Source organism: Cebidichthys violaceus, unplaced genomic scaffold (assembly GCF_023349555.1).
Source record: "Cebidichthys violaceus isolate CVI_PGR_0920_01 unplaced genomic scaffold, fCebVio1.0.p SCAF_25, whole genome shotgun sequence".
NCBI classification, from domain to species: Eukaryota; Metazoa; Chordata; class Actinopteri; order Perciformes; family Stichaeidae; genus Cebidichthys; species Cebidichthys violaceus.
The window spans coordinates 2,116,398-2,141,601 of NW_027176428.1; the positions used below are offsets into that span (position 1 = coordinate 2,116,398).

The following is a 25,204-nucleotide window of genomic DNA, read 5'->3' on the forward strand; positions in this document are numbered from 1 at the left end:
GTGTCTTCAGCTAGACACTAAAACCCCAATATGCAAGGGCTCTGCACTTCAAAGGGAAGGAGGCTATTTCTACAGAGGAGCCTCATGTTAATCTCAGGGAACATGTGACTTACGTGCTTATGTTGTCAATAAACACAACATTGCATCTATTTTTATATTATACTATAAAATTACTACAAAATAAACCAGAATGTCAAACTGCCTAAAAGCATGTTATTCATAATTGTTGTACCTTCTAAGTCTTTTTTTTATTTTTTATTTAACAATTGATCATGGAGGACAACTGTCATGAAGTTCAGAGAGAACACACATTGTAGGGGGGGTGGGATGTAGAGGAGGGTCAGCAGGCGAGAGGGGAACAGGAGGTGAGAGGAACTATAATAATGATGAACAGATTCCCGGTCACAGCGCCCATTGCCTCGCCTCTGGGGTACCTTTCCACCTTGTCATGTCCAAAGACCTTGCCTAATACTCAGCGAAGGGACGGGAGATAGCACCAATGTGTGTGTATGCGTGTTTGCGCCTGCATTTGTAATTTATTGGCCCACTGATTTGCTGATGTGTGTGGAGCTGCATGCAGCTCAGAGCACTAGCCTGGAACATCCGGGCCTTGCTTCATTAGGTGCTCACGCCCTTAAGCTGCTGACATTTCTAAACTTGTTCCCCAGTCTTCTAATTGTCGTGAAAAATTGGACACAGCCACAAACATTGGGACGCTACGTGGTAGATCTCGATTTGACGGCATTTCTCTCGTGTCCGTGTGTCATTTACCTCGCTGCGTGGATGTGGAATGCAAACACTTTACAATAAGCGATGAAGGAAACGAGACTATTCCTCCTCGAGAACAAAATCACCACCCACAAAACAAATATGTCTGACTTTACTTTTAAGAATATATATAAATAAAACACAATAAGAAATACAACGGCAATTTATTAAGGTTAACAATACAGTGTTATCCATCGTTTCAGTGGTACATGAAATGCAGCTGTTAATCAAACAAACTAATGGTTAAATTCTCTGGTAAACAGGATCCAAAAAGCTGCCAACACCTTGGAATATAAAACCTATAATATCTTGATTTAGGATTATTTTTAATCCAGATTCTCTCTTTGTCACCCACTCCAACAAACACATTCACTAATATGCACAAATACACACGTTAACAAAGTATGCAAATCCATTCTCGTCCAAATAACAAATGTCAGGGCTAAATGTCAAGACAAAATTACAGCATTGTGGAACACACATATTTTATAATGTGTTTAAGCATAAATGTTCAAATTAAATAAAGACTGACAACAATTTCAAAGACTATTACCGTAAAACTGCAATTAATAGCCCAAGCTTTTATTAACCCAACCGACAGGCCTTTGATTGCTTTCGCACAAAACTTTTGTTGAGCTAAGATGGGAAACACTATCAAATTGTTTATTTGAACCATTTCGAATATTACTTGTATAAAAATGAAGCGGAAGGGCGGTCTAGTAGCAATCTAACAGCACTATAAAATTACATTTATATAATCCCAATGACACAAAATCATTTCTTCCCCATTTTTAGGGTGACCATAAAATATGATGGCAGTCATTCAAAGCTTCGTTCAAAAACCTCAATAGAAGCTTTGAATGTAAAAAAGAAACGACATTGGGTATAGCCCTATTTACCATGCCGGTAAATCTGAATGAATAATACTTTGATGCTCATGGTTTCTGTAAAATCAATGGAACGACTTAATTATGGAAAATCGAACCAATCTAACAATGTGAAGCATGTCCATATTGAAATAAGTCACCCGGAGTATAATTGAGACCCGCGTTTATTCGTCAGAACCTGTAGCCACATCCGGCGAGTAAAAGGGGCTTTTAATTGAGGTTTTATGGTACGCCACACCTACGGCTTTGTTGCAGGTTGTGTAGTTGTAGTAGTAAGTAAAGCATATAGTTCCACTTTAAATACTTCCATGTCTTTGCTGGCAGCTACAGTATTTTATGTGCAAAACAAATTGCCAGTTTTATGATGTAAACACTGCAAGTGAAAAATGTCTCATGACAGTCTCCTGAGGTTATGGACATTACCACAATAACAATTATAATGAGGCAGAGCCGATTACTGTGCAATGAACAGCTAGGAATTTCAAAACATAAAGTGTTCATGATCATGTGAGAGGAAGAAGTTAACAGTAACTGCGAGCGTTCACTCTCAGACATTGAGGCTGTGTGCATTGACGCATTCCTTGTGACTTGAGAATTGTGTACAAACAAGCATGTGACTAGTTACTCAAACTTCCAGTGAAGATACTAAAAATAGTGGCGAAAACATGAAGAACGTTCCTCAAATTAATACATGAAACAAACACAAATGCCACATTTCCATCGTATTTTCTACGTTCTCCACCGTTTTAGCTTTGACTGGCGCTCTTTTAATCGTGTCATCTTGTTGGCCCCTCTTCTCCTGCAGTAATTAAATAGCACCTCCTGACTTGCGAGTTAAATTAATTCCCATTTAATTTGGTGTTTTTTTGCTCTCTCCGGCCACGGATCTCTCTGGGCTCCGTTATTCTCTTTAGGCTGAGGCGCTCACCTGGTCCTGGTTCTCTATGGTCATTTGGTTCTGCTCTCTGACCTTTGCTGGCTTCTCCTTCTCCAGCATGTGGTAGTTGTAGATGTTCATGACGAAGATAAAGACCCCGCCGGCCACGATCACTGAGCCACACATGAAGAAAAGGTACTTGTAGTCATCAAAGAACTCCACCAGTAACCCTGTGTGGAGAAGGGCAGAAGGCTGCAATGAAGTTATATTTCAAACCAAGAGAGTGTCAGTTGTACCCATTTTATGCCACACTATGTCGAAACAAAAACACACACGGAACTGTTGTACACCATGACAAGCGCAACACAATATGTCACTGAATAGTATCTTTATTCGACCACTTTACAAGTTTGAAGGTGAAGAGCAAGACCAAACTCTTGGCTTCTGTGTGTTCGAGGGATTGAGAGTGAGCAGGGGCCAATTTGAGAAGAGCCATGTCGGAAATGACAGAGGGCCATTACACCCTTCCTGGCTCTGCCTGCATCTCTGGGAAGGCAATTTGGACGGCTGCTACCAAAACGAATCAGAAGAGAGGCCCATTCTCAGAGCCATAAATATCGAGCCAAAGTCTGCAGAAAAGTGACAAATGTAGTTTAGATCAGATTTAAGCCTCCAGGTTTTCCGGGTCTTAACGGGATACCCAACCCAACCCAACCCAACCCCCCCCTCCTCCTCCTCCTCCTCCTCCTCCAGGCGTGGAGAATCTCTCTGTCTCAGCATGTATGACGGCCCGTCTGTCTGTCCATCTCACTATATTACAAACCCTCCTTTATACCGTTTCAGAGCCTTATTGAAGCAATAAAAGTAATTTAATATAGGAATTATTTTAAGAAGGAATATGTTCTATTGTGTAACGTTGGTAAAAATTATAAAACAAACTTTCATTATATTTAGTAAAGGGAAGACACACACACACTCACACACCAGTATCATCCCATATTAAAGAATATGTACTACACCTGTAAAAATGATTTAACCATTTGTTTATTACTTTTACCAAACTCAGGAGGGAGTGTTTTTAACAGTGTAGAAGGCACCTTTATTGCATAGCAAGTTACAGTATTTTATCAGAACTCATTAAATTAAAGGGTACATTTTCCTCGGTAGGTCTTCCTTAAGTAGGCCTTTTGCCATCTTTATGACAAACAATGATAGTGCGTGTGTGTGTGTGTGTGTGTGTGTGTGTGTGTGTGTGTGTGTGTGTGTGTGTGTGTGTGTGTGTGTGTACAGTCCTGTACTATACTAGGAGGGGTCATTTTGTATTTGGATCTCAATGCAGTCTGTATCATCTGATTGATAGCCCTCATCTGCTGCGTGTACGACAATGACCATCACCCTCATTAAGTCAGCCCTTGATTGGCTGAGTGGTAATTAAATCCATCTGGCATGGTTACCTCTTTCTTTTTTAATGTATTCACAGCTTAATTATGGCCCAGGTACAGGACTTCAATGAGAGTTTCAATTGAGCGTCATTAAACACCCAAAGCAAAAGGCTAATTACACCCACTTACCTCGCTTTCTCCTAATTGGATTGACCTGGAGGTTTGGGGGTGCAGTAACAAGCGGACTTGTTGGGGGAGACATACCGATTGTGCCCTCTGGAGGAGAATGTTAGACGTGCAGGAAAGGCACTTATTTACCCCATTTAATGAGCGCCTCAGAACAGGGACCAGACTAACGGGGGGGTGGCTATTCATTTTAACCTCATTAGAACTCAGGTTGGAGGCAAAAGGAAAAGTTTGTCAGTGGGCCGATATCTAAAGTCATGCAGCAACAGTACTGCACGTCCTCAGTGCGTTTATCTAGGACACTAAACAGACATCTCTTGAATGTTGATATATCGATTGGTGCACAAGCTGAATACCAAATAACAACTTTTGACATTTTGAAAACTTGTTTATTCTGTGCCTGACAGTTATTTAAGTACATCATTTACTTAATACTTAGTACGAGCACTAAGGCGGAGAAAGGTACTCTCTGTGCCATTTCAAAAAAAACACTCTTTCCACATACATACATGCGGTTAATGTGATGGCTAACAAAATGAGCTAAAACTTGCATGGCGTATGTTATCTAGCTTATTCTTTCCAATGATGACATCGACCATCTTGAGGCCAAATCAACCTCAATTAACTTTTGCCTCGTTAAAGACAGAGGGTGTTTAACGGTATGTTGTACAGAAGCCCTCTGGGACTAATGGGCAGCAACTAACAACTATTTTCATTATAGATTATAATTTGGAATTCTGAAAAGTGTAAGCTGCTTATTTTTCCGTTGATCGACTAATCACCTCATCGTCTTGATTGACACGTAAACAACTTATTTTGCAACACATACAATCCAAGTGCCATTGCTCTATGACTACATACAAGTTTGGCATATGAACAATTATTTTGTCTGTAGAGCAATCACTGCAAAGCAATACTCAGCTGGCTCATTTGACTTTTAGCACACATTTTGGGTGTGGTACTTCTGCTTTTTGTGCAGTTTGTTACACGCGTCCAGCATAGTGAAACTTTTTCTTTGAGATTATTTCACAAATAAGTAGCTACCTCAGCAGAAAACACACTCTGACAAAAGTAATACCTCAATTTAAAAGTACTTTTGTTCTGTTGATGACAATTTGTCACTAAAAACAATTCTCTTCTTTTTCAGAGGCAGTTACCGTCGATGGATACCATGCGTCTGCTTTTACTGACTCAAGAGAAGAGCGTTTCATAGTGGGAGTTTTCAAAAGTGCACTAATCTCGAAAATGGCAGGGAAGCAGAGAGGGTAAACAATATCTTCCGGATGACACGGTTATTTAGACCATGAAGGTAGCTGCCCAACACTTCAATCTAAAGCCCTTTCAGAGACAGAAGAATGCTGGAGACATACGGTAAGTGATCGGACAGAAGAAGGGCTTTTTCTTGTGTTTGATTGGCTGGTGAACAAATGAGTTAAGCAGCTTGTAAGTTGATGCTGAGCAACACAAATAAGTTAAAGAAAGTGTAACCCATTATATAATTCCATGACAACATGTATTAAAGGGAATGAATTAATATTGTGTTAATGATTCATATGATCAACTGAAGACAAAAGATTGAACCAGACACCCAAACCCTGGCCCTCTGGTGCATTCACCTTTTCTCATCTATGGTTCACGGTCAAAAACGTCTAATATTCTCAGAGGTTTTTAAAAACTAAAAAAAACAAGCACAGGTCTACAGTTCTGCCTCTTAGTCTGTCCTTCAAAAATAGTTTGGCTCAGACTGGAATCACGTTTGGGTCATGCAGCCAGAACACAGCTTCATTCATTAGATTCAATGACAGCACAGGACACACAGGGAGCGTTTGTTGTTTTCAATATCCCATATTCAATATTAAAACAGTAAAGGGTGCAGAAAACCTGAGTTTCTTAGCTTTGAGTTATGATTCATAATTTGTATGGAGGCCAAATCCTATAGTCGACTTTATACAAGCCTGACCAATCATGGTTATTTATGATTACTTTTTTTTTTTGTGCACCCCATAACAGCCTTACTCACCAGTGATACACTTACTCTGTCTTACAGTCATGACAACCTAGCAGAAAACACATCCTGTGACTAAAACAGAGAAAAACACACAAAGAGAGAAAGGAAGAATGTAGCTTTGCTGTAAGTCAGTGCTGCACTATTTACAAAGGAGCGTGCACCAAAGTGGCTATTTATTTCTACTGTAAAAATGCTGTTTTTGTGCCATGTTTTTAAAAATGTTTTGTTTTTCGAAGTGTGTGTTTGTATATGTGTGTTCATCTTGGCCCTTCAGTGTGAAGGATCACCAGAAGGCATTCTAAAGTGAGCTAAAAGTAAATACTTGTGTCTGTGACTGGCTTCTCAGGTTCAACAATCCAGACAAACATGGAGAAGAGTTTTTCTGAGAGGTCCTGTTATAAAGATTCTGTCAAATCTGTAAATGGGACCGTTTATGGTCGGTGTGCGCAGTTACCTGCAGCAGGTGGTCCCAGTAGCATGGGGAAGCAGTCGATGATGGTGACCAGTCCAACAGCACTGGGGAAGCGTTGATTTCCCATCAGGTCCATCAGACATTCGAATATCAGGGCGAAAACCATGCCGAAGCCCACGCCAAAAAACACAGCATACGTCACCAGGAGGGCATAGCTCTTGATCAGTGGGCACAGTAAGTGGCATGTGCCGTTGAAAACCATGGCAAAGCCAAAGAAGTACTGGATTCTGGGCCGGATCCACTTGCTGCTGGCTATCAGGCCAGTGCAAGGCCGAACAAACATGTCGACAAAGCCCATAATAGAGAGCAGATAGGCTGCGGAGTACTCCTCTACGCCTTGGCTAATAGCATAGGTTGAGAGGAACACAATGGGCGCATATGCACCGAAGATGAACATAATGTTCCCAATGAGGTAGATGATGAAGCCTCTATCATTGAAGACGGTAAAATCCAAGAACGTCTTAGCGTTGTTCTTACAGCTTCTTTGCTTAGTGTTGCACTCATTTGGCTCTTCCTCCACGTTTTTCTGCGCTGCGCAAGTGGACGACTTACGAGGCGGAACGACGGGCCTCATCAAGGCCCCGGCGACACAACAGTTGAGCATCAGACCCCCGAGGATAAGGAGACTTCCTCTCCAGCCAAACTTCTGCAGTAGATATTGGTTGACAGGGGCCAGGATGCACAGAAACACTGGACTCCCAGCCATGGCTAGTCCGTTAGCTAAAGGACGCTTATTCAGGAAATACTTGCTGATGATGGTGAGAGATGCATTGAGGTTTAAGGAGAGTCCACAGCCTGTAAGTAGACAGATTACAAAAAGCAAAACAGTCACATTTCAAAAAGCATTGGGTACCTTGTCAGTGAGGAAACGTTCCTGAACCTAAACTCCAAAGGCTGCTCGCGAAATTAAATCCAAGAATGATTCAGCTTGGTGCTCATTAAGGTTCCATCTCATTTCACTTATAATGGCTAAAATCTCATTACAGAATGATCAAATTATTTCTTCATTTAAATAGAAGTAAATTAGAAAGCCTGAGTATTGCATTTACACGCTTACCTTTTGTATATACAAGGATAAGTATTTACCAAAAGCTACTCACTGAGCCTAGGATGTTCTTCATAATTTTGCCTATATGTATATGCATGTGTGTTAGCATATGTCTGCTAGGTATGCTAGGTGCGCCAGAGCACAGGGGAGCGGAGCAGGGCACACACATGGCCCCCGGGCAACGCACACGACCCAGCCGCTTGCTGGGCCTATTAATCCTTCACAACAGTCCTTGGCAGGGTAATGAGCCTCACAGGGTGGCAGGGAGCCCCAATGTGACGACCGTGATCGGAGCCTACGGGAGGGCACAGAGGGCCACGGACGACCATTCTCTCTGGGATCGGGGACAGGGTCTGTCTTGATTACCGTCCTGGTCTTTGGTCCCCTTGGTGCTCTAACTGCACCCCAGGAGCTGAAGCAGATGCCCTGGGCCCCCCCGACTATCAGCACGGCAGCTCAGTCAAGGGAACCCAGAGATTCTGAAAGGATATGAAACGTTGCAAACTTTCCCTTCCCCAGAAGGTCTTAACCAGGGCTGATGGAAATGCTAAGGAAAGAGGTAAATACGCCTACGATCCCCATCACGGAATTAGTTGGCTTTATTCACTTGATTGCAAACACATTGGGTACCTTGTCTTACTTTGGGCTGTAATCAATTCACTATCTATGAAGGCCAGTATGTCAGTAGTAAAAATCTATCAACCTGGCAATAAAACGTTTCAGGAAGCAGTGTCACTAGATAAACAATACAAAATCCTAGTACTGTACCTCCTATGACGCCAATGCAAAGGTAGAGGTAAACGATGGAGTTCCCAAAAGAAGCGGTGACCATAGAGACTCCACACAGCAGTCCACCCAGTATGACTATTGGCCGGCTTCCAAAGCGATTGACCAACACGCTGCTCACTGGTCCTGTAAAGAGGAGAAGGAACAGAAAGAGATAGACAGAGAGAAGTATTATGTTAACATACACTTGCCTACTGCTGGTGATGAAGGGTATACAAAGCATCACCAGTCCTCCCTCTAGTGCTAAACCAAGGACAAAAGGATATCACAACGGATGATGGAACACCTCCAAAAACTTTTGCATCCGCTGCGACGCAACTTGGGGACTCATTATACTCTCCCCATATAATGTAAAATGCCACACTCCATGATCAATCAGCAATTAAACAGCCTTTTATATGCTGTCACTCTTCCCTTCATTCATAACCTTGCCTGAAAGAGTGACATTGCACCACCATTCCTTCTGCAGCAAATCATAATGACAACCTTCTTTTCTCTCCTTGCTATAAAAGACCAATCGCTTCAATATATATTTATTTTACTCGATTCGTATAGAAAAATTGGGAGAGCATCAATCAAACTAATATGCTGCCATGATTATTGAATTCTTTACATGCAGCCGCTTTTCAGGGGAGTGTTGAGAAGTGCTTCTGTGTGGATGATGATATTTGCAAAACAGCCCAGTGAGTCGTAAGAGGATTACATGTTTGGCAAACACCCACTGACTTCAAGAGCATGTTTACCACGGCGGATGATTAATTTCTCAGTGCATGAGAAAACAGATTCATACAAGGAGGGAAAGTATTTTGTCTTAAACTGAATCTGTATGAACAAAAGTATGTTCATTTCAAAAGAACAATATCCAAGCTTCCACACTGATATCAATCAATGCATGCACTTTAAAAGAGGCTCAAAGCCAGCAGGCAGCAGTTTGTCAAACAGCAGCAGCACATGGGCCAAGCTAACAACATGTAAGACCACATTAAACAGCGTTGACCATCAACAGAACATCTTCAATGCAATTCCCTGTATCTTGAAGCTACTGCAGTACATTACTATACACTGGTGTCATCAACCAGTGTTATTCCACAAACAAATACACTACCAGGACACAGGGCTGCATATAAGGATTATTTTCACTATCAATTAATCTGCTCATTATATTCTCAATAAATCGTCTATACAATGAAAAAAAAAAAAAAAAAAAAAAAAAAGAATGTTAACAGTCACAGTTTCCTGTTTTGTTTTACCAACAGTCCAAAACCCAAAGATATTTATTTAGTTTACGACAACAAAGATGAAAGAAAAACCAGAACCAGAATATGTTTGGCACTTTTGCCTGAAAAATGTATTAATAAATTAGCGGATTCATCACTTAATGGACTAAACGTTTCAGCTTTACAGTACAGAGAGGACTGAGAGGAGGATAAAGAGGCACCTACATTTTTCCAGCCGTTTACTTTTGTCTGACAAGCTGAGCTGGGACATCTCTTAAATTACCCTTTAAAAATGCCTTTGTGTGCTTATCATTAACTCACACCTGAGTCAAAAGTTTTCTGTCATTTATTATCTTTCTCGCTTCAAGCTGAGCTGTTAAGAACTGTCCTCAACGACTGTGCCTGCTGTACCACTTTAACTACATGAAATAAAAATATCCATCCCGCTGTTTACATAGCTAACCAGGTGCCTGTGAGGTCAAAGATAGATCATCCCTTTCTCTCACTGTAGCCGTGTCTCAATAGGGCATCTCCCGCACTACCACCATTTCTACTTCCATTAGAACTTTATCATTCGGGCTCTTTAAGTCAGAGGTTCTCTGAAAAAGGCTGTCCTGTCTCCCCCGTGGGGAACTGGTGTCGGACCCAAGTGTGCTGAACCTTCCTCTGATATATTCCCCCTGTCTCTCTCCTCCACTGGGTGACATTGCTGAAGCCTTGCCAAGGACAATATGATGAAGCCCTGTGCCTGAGCCACAGTGGAGGGGAATATTTCACCAGTTTGGCCTCTCGGAGTCGAGTGCAGGTGAGTCACACACCCTGTTGTCCCGTAACCTTGAAAAGCAACTACTGATACATTCAAGTAAAGCCTCCATAAGACTTTTATTTTGTCATGTTTTGTGTCGTCGAATACGTTTTCCAAAGTTCTCAAATCTACTGTGGAAAAATATATTTCAATTTGTTGAAATTTGCAATTTGTTTTGCCTGTTGTGGAAGCAGTGATGTGCCTCCACCAGTAGTACTTTGCACTTTATTTTGGTAGATAAAAGACGTAAAAAGTCTACTGACTACCATTGCTGCTTTGTGGTCGAAACCAAGAAATGGGTTTAGACCAGAACCATGACAGGCAAGATGTACTGTGGACTGTGCTGAGGTTGTGTAGTGCCAACTATAAAATATGTGAGGTAGACAAAAAAAAACAAAAAAACATGCCAATCCCATTACAGAGCAATCTACCAGGAATGTGTGTTTGCAGGTATTTGACTGGCCAGCACAGCACCTTGCCACAACTCATTGCATCGAACAGCAAAGGTTGAGCCAGGTGCAATTTTTTTTGCTGAATAAGCCGTCTGTACTGGCATCTGCAACAAATGAATCCCATTCAAATGGATAAGGAGGCTGCATTTAGTTGTCTGTCTAGACACAGACGTTCGGTGTCACAAGATGGATCTAGTCACATGTTGCACACTGAGAGAACAATGTTCAGCTTTCTAAAGCTGCTCTTCTGAGTCACAGGATAGGATTATACAGGCCATGTATTGCCATAAGAATGATATCTTCAGATAAAGCCTGAGATATGTGTAAACAATTAAATTATTATTCAACTATAACAAGTTTTGTCTTTGAGCTTTGTGGGTGTCATCTATAGTAATAATGGTACAAAATGATGTAGAATTGCATAGTTTTAAGTCAAAGACCTGAAAATGTGTGTGAAATGTTGTTAATAACTATTAAATAAAAATGATCCGGGCCATTCAAATTAAAGCAAGAACATGAATGTCATGCAACATTTAGTCTGACTTCATTATAGACTGACTGACTTTCAGACAACCTCAACTCTGACTGACTTTCAGCGTCACTGACGGTGTCAGTGTGGACAGTTAGATTTAAATCAGGTGAGCAACACACGCTAACATCATGCCTCTTGTTAGGCAGCCTAACACTATTTCAGTGGGTGAAGTAACTCACATGAAGTCAATTTATCAATTTTATATATATATATATATATATATATATATATATATATATATATATATATATATATATATATATATATATATATATATATATATATATATATGTTCTCAAAATAAATATATAGTTGTTTTCTTAGTACAGAAGACAGACATCATATTTTCAGGGGTTTTTTCCATTTGCAATACAACTGGAATTTACTTGTCTAATTTAGGCCATGATGCCAATTGATAAGTTTATTGATAAATAAGATAAAATTGAAAGGAAATGTTTGCCACTGTCCACTCATATTCATCAACATGAATCCCAATTAGTATATGTCTGTATGGAAATAATTTTAAAATCAATGCAAGATAGCATTATCATTTATTTTCATCAACAGATGAGTGGTGTGTTGCTTTAAATGTTGGTGCTGTAAGAAATTGTTGGAAAGCATCATCTCATCCTTTGGTAAAGGAGAGAGGAAAAGAAGCATTGAAGCACCTTTGCTTAGTTTTTAGAGAATTCGAAGAAGAAGCCCAAAATCAGAAAATGAGATCAGGCCCTCTTTCACCACAGTCTTCTTCTTCACTGACTTTGCTGGCACATTGCTGAATATCGCGTCATATTACCACCACATGGAGTTAATAGTATAAAGAAACTGATGTGTGAACTATTTGTTGTATATTTGGCCACAGGGAATGCTACTGATAATAGTGATTATTTTTCCATTTGGGCAGACCAATGTAACAGATACAGACTGAATCAACTCACCGCCTGCATACATAACAGCTAGCATGATAGAGGAGATCCACACAATTTCACTGTAGCTGGCTCCAAAATGTTCTTGGATCTCTTTGAAGAAAATGGAGAGGACTTTGGGTGTGGAGTACGCAAATCCAATAGATATGTGGGCCCCAACCACCACCATCCAGCCCCAACCACCATCCAGAGGTTTGTAGCCCAAATCATTTGCTAGAGCAGGGGACATGTTCCTGTTCAAACAGAGGGAAACATACGTGGCATCGTGTTATGAAAACAACAAAACATGTGTTGAAAATTAGAAGACTTAGTGGGTCATTTTTTAAGCCTTTTTTTATTATGTAGATTGCCGTTTTAAATGTTCCGTCTGTGAACCTGTCAGCAAACAAATCGCCAAATTTCAAAATAAAAGCCTGAATATATAACTTCACGTAATCTAACACATGGACTAATATAAGAAAAGTAAATCAAAGTGATGCTGTGAAAGACTTGTTTACATACGTTCTGTTTGTAAACACAAGGTTATAACTGATCTAGCAATATGTTCATAATGATTAGATGAGAAATGCTGAGAGTGAATAAAGCTGTAATTCATAGGATCATGAATAACTCACTGTTAACAAACACAAGTTGAGCTTCCAACGGCGAAAACGGATCAAACACGTGACAGTAAGCCTAAATAATTGAGCTCAGAAAGTTGAGAAAAGTGTAACGTGTCTTACGATTGCAGTTAGTAGTAAACCCGGTCTATTCACAGAAAAAAACCACAACAAAGAACTCCTAGCAGGAAACGCTTAACGTCAACACTTTAGTGACTGAGTCCACCTAGCTTTTCATACAAACTCGTCTACCGCGCGTGCACTACACGTGGTTCACGTCAAACTAGAAAACAAACGTCCTCAATGAAAGAAAAGGCTCGTGGTTATCTTTACTCCTCCATTAGGAGTCGGACGGGAGGAGACACTTCACACATGGACAATTGCCGAAATCAGTCATAAAACGTCGCTGCTACGTTAAACCGCTAACTTCCGTTCGCGTTAAAGACAGATGAGCTCATAAGTGTATTGTACGAAGTTTTGAGTACACTTTACCTTTCACTTGAGCGCCTTCGCAGCACGTTACCCTCTCAACAGCTGGTGAACAAAGTTTCAGCCCACTGCTTTATTTGACGTATGGTCACGTGTCTCACGTGTCTCTCACACACACACACACACACACACACACACACACACACACACACACACACACACGCGCGAGGGGGTTTTCTCGTAGTTTGACTGGTTTCAGTCTCATTAGTACAGCAATTTCGCCTCCTCTTCATGTCGGTCAACCTAACCTAAAGGTCACGAGCTGACACGGTTACCACATCCTCCATAACTGTAAGTCAGTTCACAGTGTTTTCACACAATTACATGTCTACCCTTATAATGTGACATAAATAATAGCATACTTGTAAAAAGAAAACAAGAATATTCACTTTTAATAGTTTTATTTTCAAATTATGTGCAATGTGAATTTCACAGTTAAGCTCAACCACCACTATAACCCGAAACCCAAAAACAGACGAACCAGCAAAAGCAAAGCATGAACACGATGATGGAATAGCACCCAAGAGTGACACCTGTAAATGACCAGAGTGAGCTGTGTACTGCAGCCCAAGGCCTCCGACTCCTGAACATAGAAAGCAGTTTGTAGCTTGTTGTATTACATGACTGGTGTATGAAACGTGAAGCAACTATTCAGTTACTTGATCTGTAATGCTTATTTGTGGTGACATGTTACAAAGAAATACTACTGTACTACTGAGGGGGGGGGGGGGGGGGAGGGGGTAATCTTTTTTTTTTCTCAACAAATCAGGATTACTCTATCATAACTAAATAGGCAATTACATAAAAGAAAAAGAAAAAAAACAGCCACTGGAGACAACAAAAAAGAAAATCACATCTATTTTTTTTCAAGTTATAAAAGAAACTGAAGAGAAGTTTAAAAAAAAACTGTGCAAGTACAGCAAACCTATAGTACAGTATATTACACATAACAAAAACATTTAAATACAGTACTGTGTATCAGTAGAAATCCTGAGAGTTCTCCGTTCCTGGTTCTCAAATGGCCGTTTTGTAGACACGTGGATGTAGCTCAGACCTTCTCTCTCACGCTCGATGAAAGGCAGTTTTGAGGGCAATTGTTCAAAGCCAGGGGGGCCAAGAAAACATGAGCTCCAAGTCAGTCAACAGTGGCTCTTCTCTTGGAGAAGTTACATCGTATCCTCAAGTCCTCACTGGATGCGACTCTTCCGGTATTCATTTCCATGTAAATCTCGATAAGATGATTGCTATGCGGTTACTAAAAACCTTTTGAGTACTCCTTAAAATAAAATACAAGAGAAAGTTGTAGTGCAAAGATGACACAGGAACCTGGATGAGGAAATTGACGGCACTGAAAATGTCACACTTTCACAGGGAACGCCACTCAGTGGTGGTATTAATTCTTCTATACAAGATTGTCCAAAAAAAAAAAAAAAAAAAAAAGCAGCACCAACAATTTGTGCCCTCTGCGTGATGGCGTGTATAGACGGCTGTTCGATGACTTAGCACAAAACCCCCGGAGCCACCCTCACGTGTTCATATAGTCTGCGTGTCCAGGAGGGCGCTTCGTGACGTTTGCAGTGAAGGACAGCTGAAGTGGAGAGTGATTCAGCGCAACGCTGAGTAAGACCTTTCAGATATTCTTCCAGGAGGAGCAGTTCTTGGATCTGTCGCCTCCTTTTTTTTTTTTCGAGCCACAGGCACATCGGCATTCCAAATGATCTGCACTAACTTTACGCATCACTGCCAGCCTGCGCCCATGCAGCAGCCACACAATCATTGGAACTATCGTGACTTTCACCAGCGAGACGAGCACACGGAAAACAATTAATGCACTTTTACTAAAAGGTAATATAACGAAATATAGCCTGATCACAGTTCCATGACTTATTGCTACTACAAAAAAAATCTTTTCAATGTTCAGCTCAACAACAAGACCTCAAATGCTTCTTTTTTTTTTGGCATTTAAGAGGAAGGCTCTTTCAACATTTTTCAAATGATTATAATCTGATGTCAAAAACAACCTCAACACAGCTCAACGCTGAACGGAGCTTTTCACGCAGTTGCTTCATCAACACGACGGCCGGAAATGTCCCTTTGTCTCCTAATCGAACATATTCGAAGTTTCTGAGGTAAGCCTGTTAGTCGGTCTGAACTGTCCACTTAGTGTTGCCACAAATTTGACTCCGTCCGTATTTCTCCAATGTGGAGAGTGAGTAATCTTACGTTTCACTTAAGTTGTCTTTCGCACGTGACACAAAATGGATGCCAACTCAAAGAGTGGGAGGTGTGAGCTCCCATGCAACTGGAATCTCAAACAAAACTTAAAAATAGCTCGGAAGCCACACATAGTGTATTGTTTGACACACTGACGCATGTGGAGGAAGAGGGAGCCGTAAAAAAAAAATGTCAAAAACACTAAAATAATGTAAATCACAAGCACACTTCAAAATAAAACTGGTCTATAAAAGAAGCTGAAGAGACTTGAGAACAGAATAGGGAAAAAGAAACACAAACACACAAACCTCAGAGCCAGCAACCAACTAATGAGCTATGGTACTCACCTTACCCGTATGAATATATAGTTTATATAGTTATTTATATATATATATTTATATTTATATAGATTTTCACTTTATGCTGACACCTAGCATCTATCTCCAGAGGGCAATTGTATCTAGCCAATACCCCCATTTTGCATGCTTATCATTTGTAAAAACCCTTACCTATATGTATCTAAAACAAAGAATGGAACAACATGGCTCAACAACAAGCAAAAAAAAAATAGGATAATTGCACTTATGATTCATTGTACGGTTTTGTTAAACAAGCATCAGTGTGGGTAGTTGGTGCTGTCTGGGAGAAGAAAGAAAAATACTGCAATCTTTAAAAGCACCCCATTTTGATCATGTTAAACCAAAGTTTGAATGACTTAAGACTTAACCAAAAAAAATGGTCCTTGTGGTGCAAACCCGAGGTAACACCAGGCACAAGGCAGGCAGGACCACACAACTCCCCTCTGCCTCATAGGTTAGGTTCACAAATCCGGCTTCCTCAAAGCACTTTCTGTAGACACTGTGGGTAAAGTTTGGCCACCACGCATTCAAAATGGCGACCCAGATCCCAGAGGCGGTCAGGTGTCTCATAGACTTTGGTCCACACGTCGGCCTCGTCATCGTACTGGTAAAGGGAGTTCTTGCGGCTGGTGCGAAACACGTGTTCCTCCACCATAACCTGTGTGGCTCGTACGAACAGGTGTAGCTTGCCTTGCAGCAACATGGCCTTTATATACGGGCTTGTGGCCTGGTCAAAGGGCAGATCCCTCTTGCGGCTCCATGTGTTCTTCTCAATGTCATAAACCTCCAGAGTGAAGGTGCGCTGGTGGTTCCTGCAGATGCCGGCAATGTAGTAGATGCAGTTCTTATGCAAGGCAGCCAGACCCTGACTACGAGGGACACTCATCGGGGCGAGATGACTCCAATAGTCCTTCCGGGGGTCGAAGCAGAAGAAATATTCACCTGCAGGAAACAAAAAGAAATGAAATTTAGAGCTGTGGTCAACTGCTTTAACATACTTTGTCATATAAATGTCAGATACTGTACGCATTTTCCGAATATTTTGAATGAATGAGAAATAAGACATTATCACTAAATCCTCAGTCCACTGTAGAGAACACATAGTTTCACATCAGCAGCATTAACTGACCTTGGAGGACGTAGATGCGGTCCCTGTACTCCACAGCACTGTGAAACTCCATGGCCGCTGGCATAGCACTGACTGCTGTCCAACAGTTGTCTCTGGCGTCATAGCACTCTACCGACTTCAACGCATTTCGCCCATCGCCTTCATATACTCGGCCTCCCAGTGCATAAAGCTTCCCGCAGCAGTGCACAAGCCTGCAGCCGATCCGTGCTCTCAGCAGAGGTGCCCGTGGAAGCCATCGATTGCCCGCGTGTTCGTACTGCCAGAAGTCGCTCTCCGCCCGATGATCTATGGACACTTCGCTGTTGCTCGGTCTGTAACCTCCAGCGATGAAGATGTCGTTCTCTGAGGACACCAGGATACCGACCTCCCGGAGATCATTGGGTGGTTTGCAGAGCTTGAACACCCTTCCTGTGGCCGTGTCCAGGCAAGGCACCGTCTGCTTCTTCCCTGAGTGTTTGTGAGCGGCGTCGAAGCAGATGACCATCTCAGATGCGGTCATACCCAGGCGCTGGGGGCAACCATTGGTGCCAGTGAGGCGGGCTTTGGCCTCAGCAGGGTCCTTAGACAGGGAAAGGGCACAAGCGAAGGGGGCGGGTATCCGACTGAGGAAGGCCTCATCCAGCAAGGGCAGACGGATGCATTGGGAGAAAACCTCCGCGAGGTGGGTCTCACGGCCAGACAGATCATGCTCCAGCCAGCGGACAATGCTCTCATAGACATGCTCTTCTTTCTCCACGTTGAGGTCATCATTGTTCAAAATGCTGACCAACTGCACCTTGGTCATCTGGAGGAACTCTTGCTCCCATGACACACACAAGAACTACCACAAAAACATAAAATGTTTAAATTATTAGCAACCAAACACACGAGTCACAGAGACAGCACTGTTACACAAACAAAATAACAGAATGTCTTTGAAAAAAAATGTTTGAAAATATGGTAATATGGTAGCAGCGGATATAATCATGACATCACAATGCAAATTACTGTTAAGAAACCAATCCTGTGCTAATGTTTAACTGACCTTCTTGCGGATGTAGTCCTGTGAGCGTTCCCTCAGCTCCTGGTGTTCATAGGCATCAGCAAACATGTAGACCCCAATACAGTTCTGGGGGTCAAGTCTGCTGATCATGAACTGGGCACACTGATCCTGCAAGGCAGGAATCTGGAAAATGCTGGCTGCAGTGAACAGGGCCTGGACATTGGACTCAGAGAGCATGACCCTGGATGTGTAGGCATAGTCTAGGACGAGGTTCATGGATTCAGATTCCACGCCAACGATTCTGACCTCACGCTGGCTGCTCTCTGTAAGGCCACTGGTGAACATGGACCTGGTGGTGATGGTGGAGAAACACAAATGCTATAACTACATGAATCAGTTCTCACAACTACATTATCATTCAAATGCGCTAAAACTCGACGAGGACGTTTGATCTTAATATTACATCATTTTTCACATCACTTATCAAGAAATGACTTATCAGCCACTAAATTGTGAAAATACAAACATTTGTAAACTTCCGACGTTTCTCACCTAAAATACGGGCTGATTGCTGCGAGGACATTTCGGTGACACGAGAACGTCATGCCATGGTCCACTTCTACGACAATGTCTGTGAGCTGTGCTTCATCGTACAAGGCTTTGAGCTGCTGAAGGATGTTACAGGCATGAACAGCATCTACCCCGTTGTAGTTGGTGCTTGGCGGTGTCCCATTTTGTACTTGTAACAGCTTCCCTACCTCTGAACAACACAACAAAGGGAGAGAAAAACATCAACACAACACCTGTAGAAACTGTGTGGAAACCACACAAAATACTGAAAGACTTGACTGGACTCCTGTAACAAAAAAAAGTGATTTGATACAGGCTCTTATCTGGTAAACAGTCATTCATGTAAGCATTTTGAGACCCTTCATTCAATCACTTGTATATAGTCGAGCAGTCTAGGCAAAACAGAAACATAGATTGTTGTTGACACCTGTACTGTGTCATACATTTTAACAGAACACAAGATGAGTTTGAGATGACGCAGGTGTTTAAAACACTGACGATGTGGATTCTAATTCTAAAACATGCTAAAAGAAAAACTAAATGCAAAGGTTACCGAGTGTGTGTTTTAACTGAGAAAGGAACAGCAGAACATCTCAAAATAGATCACAAAATCAATGCTCATCTAGGTATTTACAGTGTATATGAGCCAAGAGTATATTTGGTCCAGATATATAAATGACTGACAAGTAAAAAAAAACATCTCATCCCATTTACTCGTTTGTTCTACATCTGAATGTCCCTTAATTTGGGTCAAAGTTCTCACTGACCGACTGATCACACGGATAACATGTGGGCCTATAAACTCGTGGATTCAGTCCCCCTATAGTAGTGTCTGCAACGTAAACATGTTCCTTGTCACGCGTGTTGTGGCAAGTTATATACAAGTAGCTAGCCAAACGTCATGCCTTCTGTAACGTGTCACCATATAGTCTTATATTCTCAGCTGCTAAGGAACAAAAAAACTTTTTCCAACAAATACCTCGTGTTGTGCGACGCTAACTCATTGACAGGACAAAGGCTCGCGATGAGTGTATAGCAAACTACTGTCTCACCAGGTGGTAGCTAGCTTGCTAACGTCTCACATTGACCGGTGACTGCAGTAACGTTACCGTGTGTGTGTGTGTGTGTGTGTGTGTGTGTGTGAGAGTGTGTGGCTAACTGGACTGAAAGGCAACTGGAGGAATACAACTATTTAACAGTTTATAACGGTTCGTCGGAATGCCTTATTATCACAAAAACTAGCAATACGTACCATAACGTTAGCTAGTTGACAAGCAAGCGTAACTTTTAGCAGACAGCTAGGCACCAAGCTAACATTAGCAAAGCTTTCTTTGACACAACATTGCGAGATTTAAAGGGCGATTAATAACTCAAACGCTTTCAGTCCTAACGTTTCAACCTTAGAGAAACATAACATTATTTAGCACAATGTCTAGAGCGTTACTACTGAAAACGGTAACTATAACCACACTTGTCTAACCTTTGTCTCTTGTCATAAACAAGTGTTTACACAATCAGCTGTGGGTAGCAAGCTAACCGGCCGAAAGTTAGCCAGACAGCTAACATTAGCCGCATAGCGAGGCTAACGATAACCAACACTTTTTGAGGAGTCGTTTAGAGCCTGACCTCTTTTAACGACAATGCAACATGTCACGACTCTTTCTATCAGTCTATCACACTACACTCCACGAACATATAAACATACACATTTTAACTTTAGAAGGCGTTATTTCAGTCTGATTACTACACAAAACAATGAAGATTTTTTTTGCGAACCTCCACTGGCAGCCATTCTCTCCAGTCTATCTCGGGGCAGACCGAGAAACGTCAGAGAGGGCACAACGGGGCCCCGGAAACAAGGATCAACCAATCACAAGAGGTGCCCGGATCTCTCAACCAATCACGTTCCTTTCAGCTGAAATGGGGGAGAAAAAAAGTTGATAGTCGTGTATGGGCAAATGATTCACTGTAAAGGAATAGCAAGAGTTGCACTCGATGTAACGTTAATCAACCAAAAAAAAAGCAGCCAATCTAAACAGGTGGATACAGAGTAGTCCAAAGCGGAGAGGAAGCACTCCGAGAGAAGCAGTGCCGTGAGCTGATATAACTATCATGTTGGAGCACAAAGGGTAGTCGATATTCTCCTACTCCATGAGTTCCTAAATGCTTTGTCATATAGACAAGAAGGTAAATCAATTGGTAAAAACAATAGCGAGTATGAGTTGAAACTATAAAGTTAGCAACTAAATAAAATCAAACAACATTTTTCAACTATATCGAAAAATGAATAGTTTCTTTTGTATAGAGTAAAGTCTAGTCTCAGTTGGTATTTGGGATTAAAATAAGCCATTTCCACTTTGTATGAAAAGCAAAGTCTAGCGTAAAACATCAGTTTCTTGTGGCAGCGCATTAAAAATAGAAAGTACATAGAGGACTCAATACCCTATAATAGAAAAGTTTCAGATCAGAAGATTTTTCAAATTCTATTCTTAGCAAGCCCCAGTGCTTGCTCATGTTAGCTCTCTCTAAATTATAGACCTGCTTTGTTTGAAAAGTGTCTCTAATGTCTGTTATGATTTGATGCTGTATAAATAAATTGAATTACAGTTATCTCACCATCTTATGTTATTTTGCTCATGGTAGCGGTGTGCTGGCATGTGAAACCAGAATCACACCTACGATATATTTTCTTTCTCCTGTAAATTAGTTAATTTACTCTCTTTTTTGGCTGTACTGCTTTGTGGCTGTACTGCCAACTCTATGTTAGCATAGTGTGTTTGTGTAGCACAGTTGGCAAAAGCATTCACATGTCACTACTATGATTCAGAGTTCAGTATCTACTAAATGTCAATACATTTAATTTGTCCCATCAATGTGTTCCAAGGACAAATTTAAAAAGAGTTTTTAGTTTAGCCTTGTTTTTACGTTTACTTGACTTCATTTTATAAATCAATATGCAAGTGATACATTTCTGATTTTACAGCTTTTCATTGCAGACCTCCTAGGTAATTAAAATTAAATTTTAATTTTGACAAACTTTATATTGTATCCCCAGTATGTTTTCAGAATTTAGTTCAATTTATAAAACATAACCTGTTACACTTCTTGCTTATCATATTTGCAGGCTATGAACTCTTGACACACAGGGTTTGCTTCAAAGGCTCAGTTAACAATATCGTATTTCCTATTTTAAAGTTGAATAAATGGTGGTGAGTTTAATCAGCCCAGCATACACTGACTTTTTCTTAATTATTTATTTTTCATCCATTTGGTGGTCTTTGCCAGAATTGACTGTTACACATGTGTCACAGGTTTCATTCATATATAGGCTTATTTAACAAAATGATTGTGAACATGGTGTGAAGATGATTTCAATGTTTCGCCAACTTAACATTTAGGATTACTGTTTATCTTGTAGAATTCTATAACCCTGTCATATGTTCTTCTATAGTATTTATTTGTTTGTTTATTTTTTATTAAATAAACGAGGATTAATGGTGGAAGACAAATATTTAACCCACACAAATAACGCTAAGACCAGCATGTTAGTGACAGTGGCTCATACTGCTCGGTATGCTAATGACATATCCAGAGAAGAAGTACGTTTTAGGCCAACATTTAATAAAAATGTAAGTCAATTTCATGGCACTCACTTAAGATGATTTAGTTTGATCAGAAACAAATACGCAAGTATTATTAAATCTCTCTATTCAAAAGGAAAATGTAAGATTTAAGATTTAAATATTACCAGTTGTCATTTGAATTCTCTATTATTATGTTGATTGCATATTTCAGGCTATTCGCCCAAATTGTCAACAGCAATGAGGCAATGCCCTTTATGGCGATGGCAGTTGATAATTCATTGCATTTAGAGCTCTCCAATAAAGTCGAGTCATGAGTTTGACTCGATTGGCTCTTTTGACATTTAGAAACATGTGGAGGCACCTGCAACCACATGCTGTTGAGAGAAATACACTAATTGCTGTTGACTGAACACCCCAATTGTATGTCATTTTTATATTTCATCGTGCTGCCATTTAATGTCTGTTGCTTTTAATTAGTAATCACTTATTAATGGGTTTGTAAGAATTATTACACAAACCTGTCTAATGATGTTATTGTTAAGCAGCATCACAAATTGTGTCTGTCTCGTATCCAGAACATTAACCTGCTGCCTTCATTTCCTTTACCTGTTGGTCATCCCACAGTTCCACTGCTTTCATCTCTTATCATATAACTGAGAGTTAACCTGCTTTCACTGATTAAACTCCAGCTGGTACTTCAATTCCTTTCAATGCGTTGAATGAAAATAAAATGTATTCCACTCCTCCAAGTCCCAGAACCTCAACTGTTCATACAAAATGTATACTCTAACTGTTCTATTGTTTACACCTCAACACTTCAATTGACATCGTCTTTCAGTTAACACACTTGAACTGGCACTTTGTTTTAGGACTTCCACTTCAACTGACATTTCTAGCGTATTTCATCACTTACACGTTGTCACTCAACTTCAACTCCTTTCAGCCTTCAACTCAACTGACACTTCAACTTCATAAAGCACTTACCCTTAAATTGACACGTCACCTTCATTCAGTGCTTAGACTTAAACTGAACTTCAACTTCTTGCAGCACTTCCTTTTTAACTTATTTAAGTATTTGTATTTTAACTCCCACTTCAGCCTACAGGATTTCAGCTATTTTAATAATAGCTGAACGTCAGAAAAGTCATCCTTCTCTATTCTAGAAATATTCAAGATACAGTGCAGTTCATGCAAGTATTTGGCACGTTTTCTATTGTGTTGGCTCTGTGTTTTATGACATACTGGATGAAATAAAGACAATAAGGTTAAAAATTCTCAGTCAGTTTTGATTTGAGGGTGTTTCCATGCAGTTAGATAAACTCTTGGAAAGGTGGTTCTATCATTGTCTTGTTGTAGTATTCAGATTTAGTGGACTATGTATAAAAAGGGTCTATAAGTGAAACACTGTACACTCTTACCCAATATGAAGTTGAACCCCCTCAAATACGCTTAAGGGCAGAAAGGCAGCACTTCAGACTTTTTTTTTCAAATTTATTTCAAATCCATTCTGCTCGAGTACACACCAATAATAGAAAATGTGACACTGTTCAACTTCTGACTATGTGCACTGGAGATTCTGGTAACTTTTTTATAACTAATAATGGCACAACAGAATACTGCCAGCAGCAGCAAAGTAACCATTATCATAATTGTTTTCCATCAGGATTTTATGACATTGTTTATTTGCTTTCTTTATTCATGTTTTCTATGAAGATATTTCAAAACAATAAACTCAACAGAAGGTGTCTAAGCATGTTTCCAGAGACACTTGCAGCCGACATTAGGCCTACATTCCTACCTGGATTATGTTTAGCAGTAATTGCTGAATGCATAGGGACATTGTTGCGAACCTTAAGGTGGCACCTTTACTGCAGTGCTTTTATCGGTGCTGTGCAGGCCGGAAATGCACTTTAACACTGTATAACACTGCAAAATGACAGAAGGGGAGAGAAATAAAAGTACAACTGCAATCTAAGCAATCGATTTCGCTTTTTTTTTCCAATTTCTTTCCATTCAGCCACAGTGCGGCCTGTGAAATTGGGCCTACCTACTGTTGAATGAGAGAAAAAGGCTTCCTGGATTCGCTGTTATTTGATGAAAGCTCTGGCTTCTGTTTACCCCTCTACAGATGTCCCTTTTGATACATTGAAACTGATCACCTGATGTCTGCACTTTCTTCTCCCTACCCACCTTGCACAGATTTTTCTGATCTGGACCTCGAACGAGAGATTTCTTATCATAGTGTGCATTCACAATATGATACTGGTTCAGCCTGAAAAAACTGCAAGAATGGCTGTAACCATTGAAATTAGAAGAGATCGCCGGAGAATATGTAGGAAGAGATGGGATCATCGTTTGCTGCCTACTCTCAGATCCAGGAACACAACTGCTGTCTGGTGTTTGTATTCCAAGTATTACTCCCATTTTTAGGCCCTAAGTGAGGTATATATGTATATTCATCACTGTGTTTTGTATAATATGTATATACACAAGTGAAAGGGTTTGCACTTGTACTAAGTGTTCTCATCTTCTCCATAAGGCTCCACTTTTGTTGTGGGGCCAACTCTTGTGATCTCTTGGGAAAATGAAAGAGAGAGAGACAGTGCGGGGGGTTAAACGGTGAAGTCGCATGTTGGCAACGTTTGAATTGCAGAACAGAAGAAGAAGAAGAAGATACAAGATGGGATGCATGAAGAAGAGGAGGCAGGGGGTGTAATTGTAGTTTAAATGAGTGTTTTTGTCAGAGATAGAGGTAATGGGTTATTATATGCTTGTATAAGAATGCCTGCAGATGTTGTGAAGAGCCACGGGCTCCCCCACCCCACCACTCAGGAGGAGACAAATAGGAGCACAATGGGAGGCTGCTGTAAATACAGAGCTGATCCTTCTCCATGTTTAAAATGTCCATTTCTTGTTCTTGTCCTCTGACTTT

The 25,204-nt window shown here is 40.7% G+C and overlaps 2 protein-coding genes across 2 annotated transcripts; both read right to left on the reverse strand.

Moving 5' to 3' along the window:
- Positions 1-916: 916 nt before the first annotated feature.
- Positions 917-13,499, reverse strand: LOC137879655 (monocarboxylate transporter 2-like). The gene is made up of 5 exons (XM_068720550.1): positions 13,438-13,499; positions 12,359-12,579; positions 8,397-8,540; positions 6,563-7,375; positions 917-2,762 (listed from the first exon to the last, which is right to left on the reverse strand). The coding sequence occupies exons 2-5, from the start codon at positions 12,573-12,575 to the stop codon at positions 2,566-2,568; spliced, it is 1,371 nt and encodes a 456-aa protein (XP_068576651.1). The 5' UTR covers positions 12,576-12,579; positions 13,438-13,499; the 3' UTR covers positions 917-2,565.
- Positions 13,500-13,818: 319 nt separating this feature from the next.
- kbtbd8 (kelch repeat and BTB (POZ) domain containing 8) lies at positions 13,819-20,480 on the reverse strand. The gene is made up of 5 exons (XM_068720468.1): positions 20,465-20,480; positions 18,671-18,878; positions 18,161-18,467; positions 17,137-17,956; positions 13,819-16,949 (listed from the first exon to the last, which is right to left on the reverse strand). The coding sequence occupies exons 1-5, from the start codon at positions 20,478-20,480 to the stop codon at positions 16,486-16,488; spliced, it is 1,815 nt and encodes a 604-aa protein (XP_068576569.1). The 3' UTR covers positions 13,819-16,485.
- Between the last annotated feature and the right edge of the window lie 4,724 nt (positions 20,481-25,204).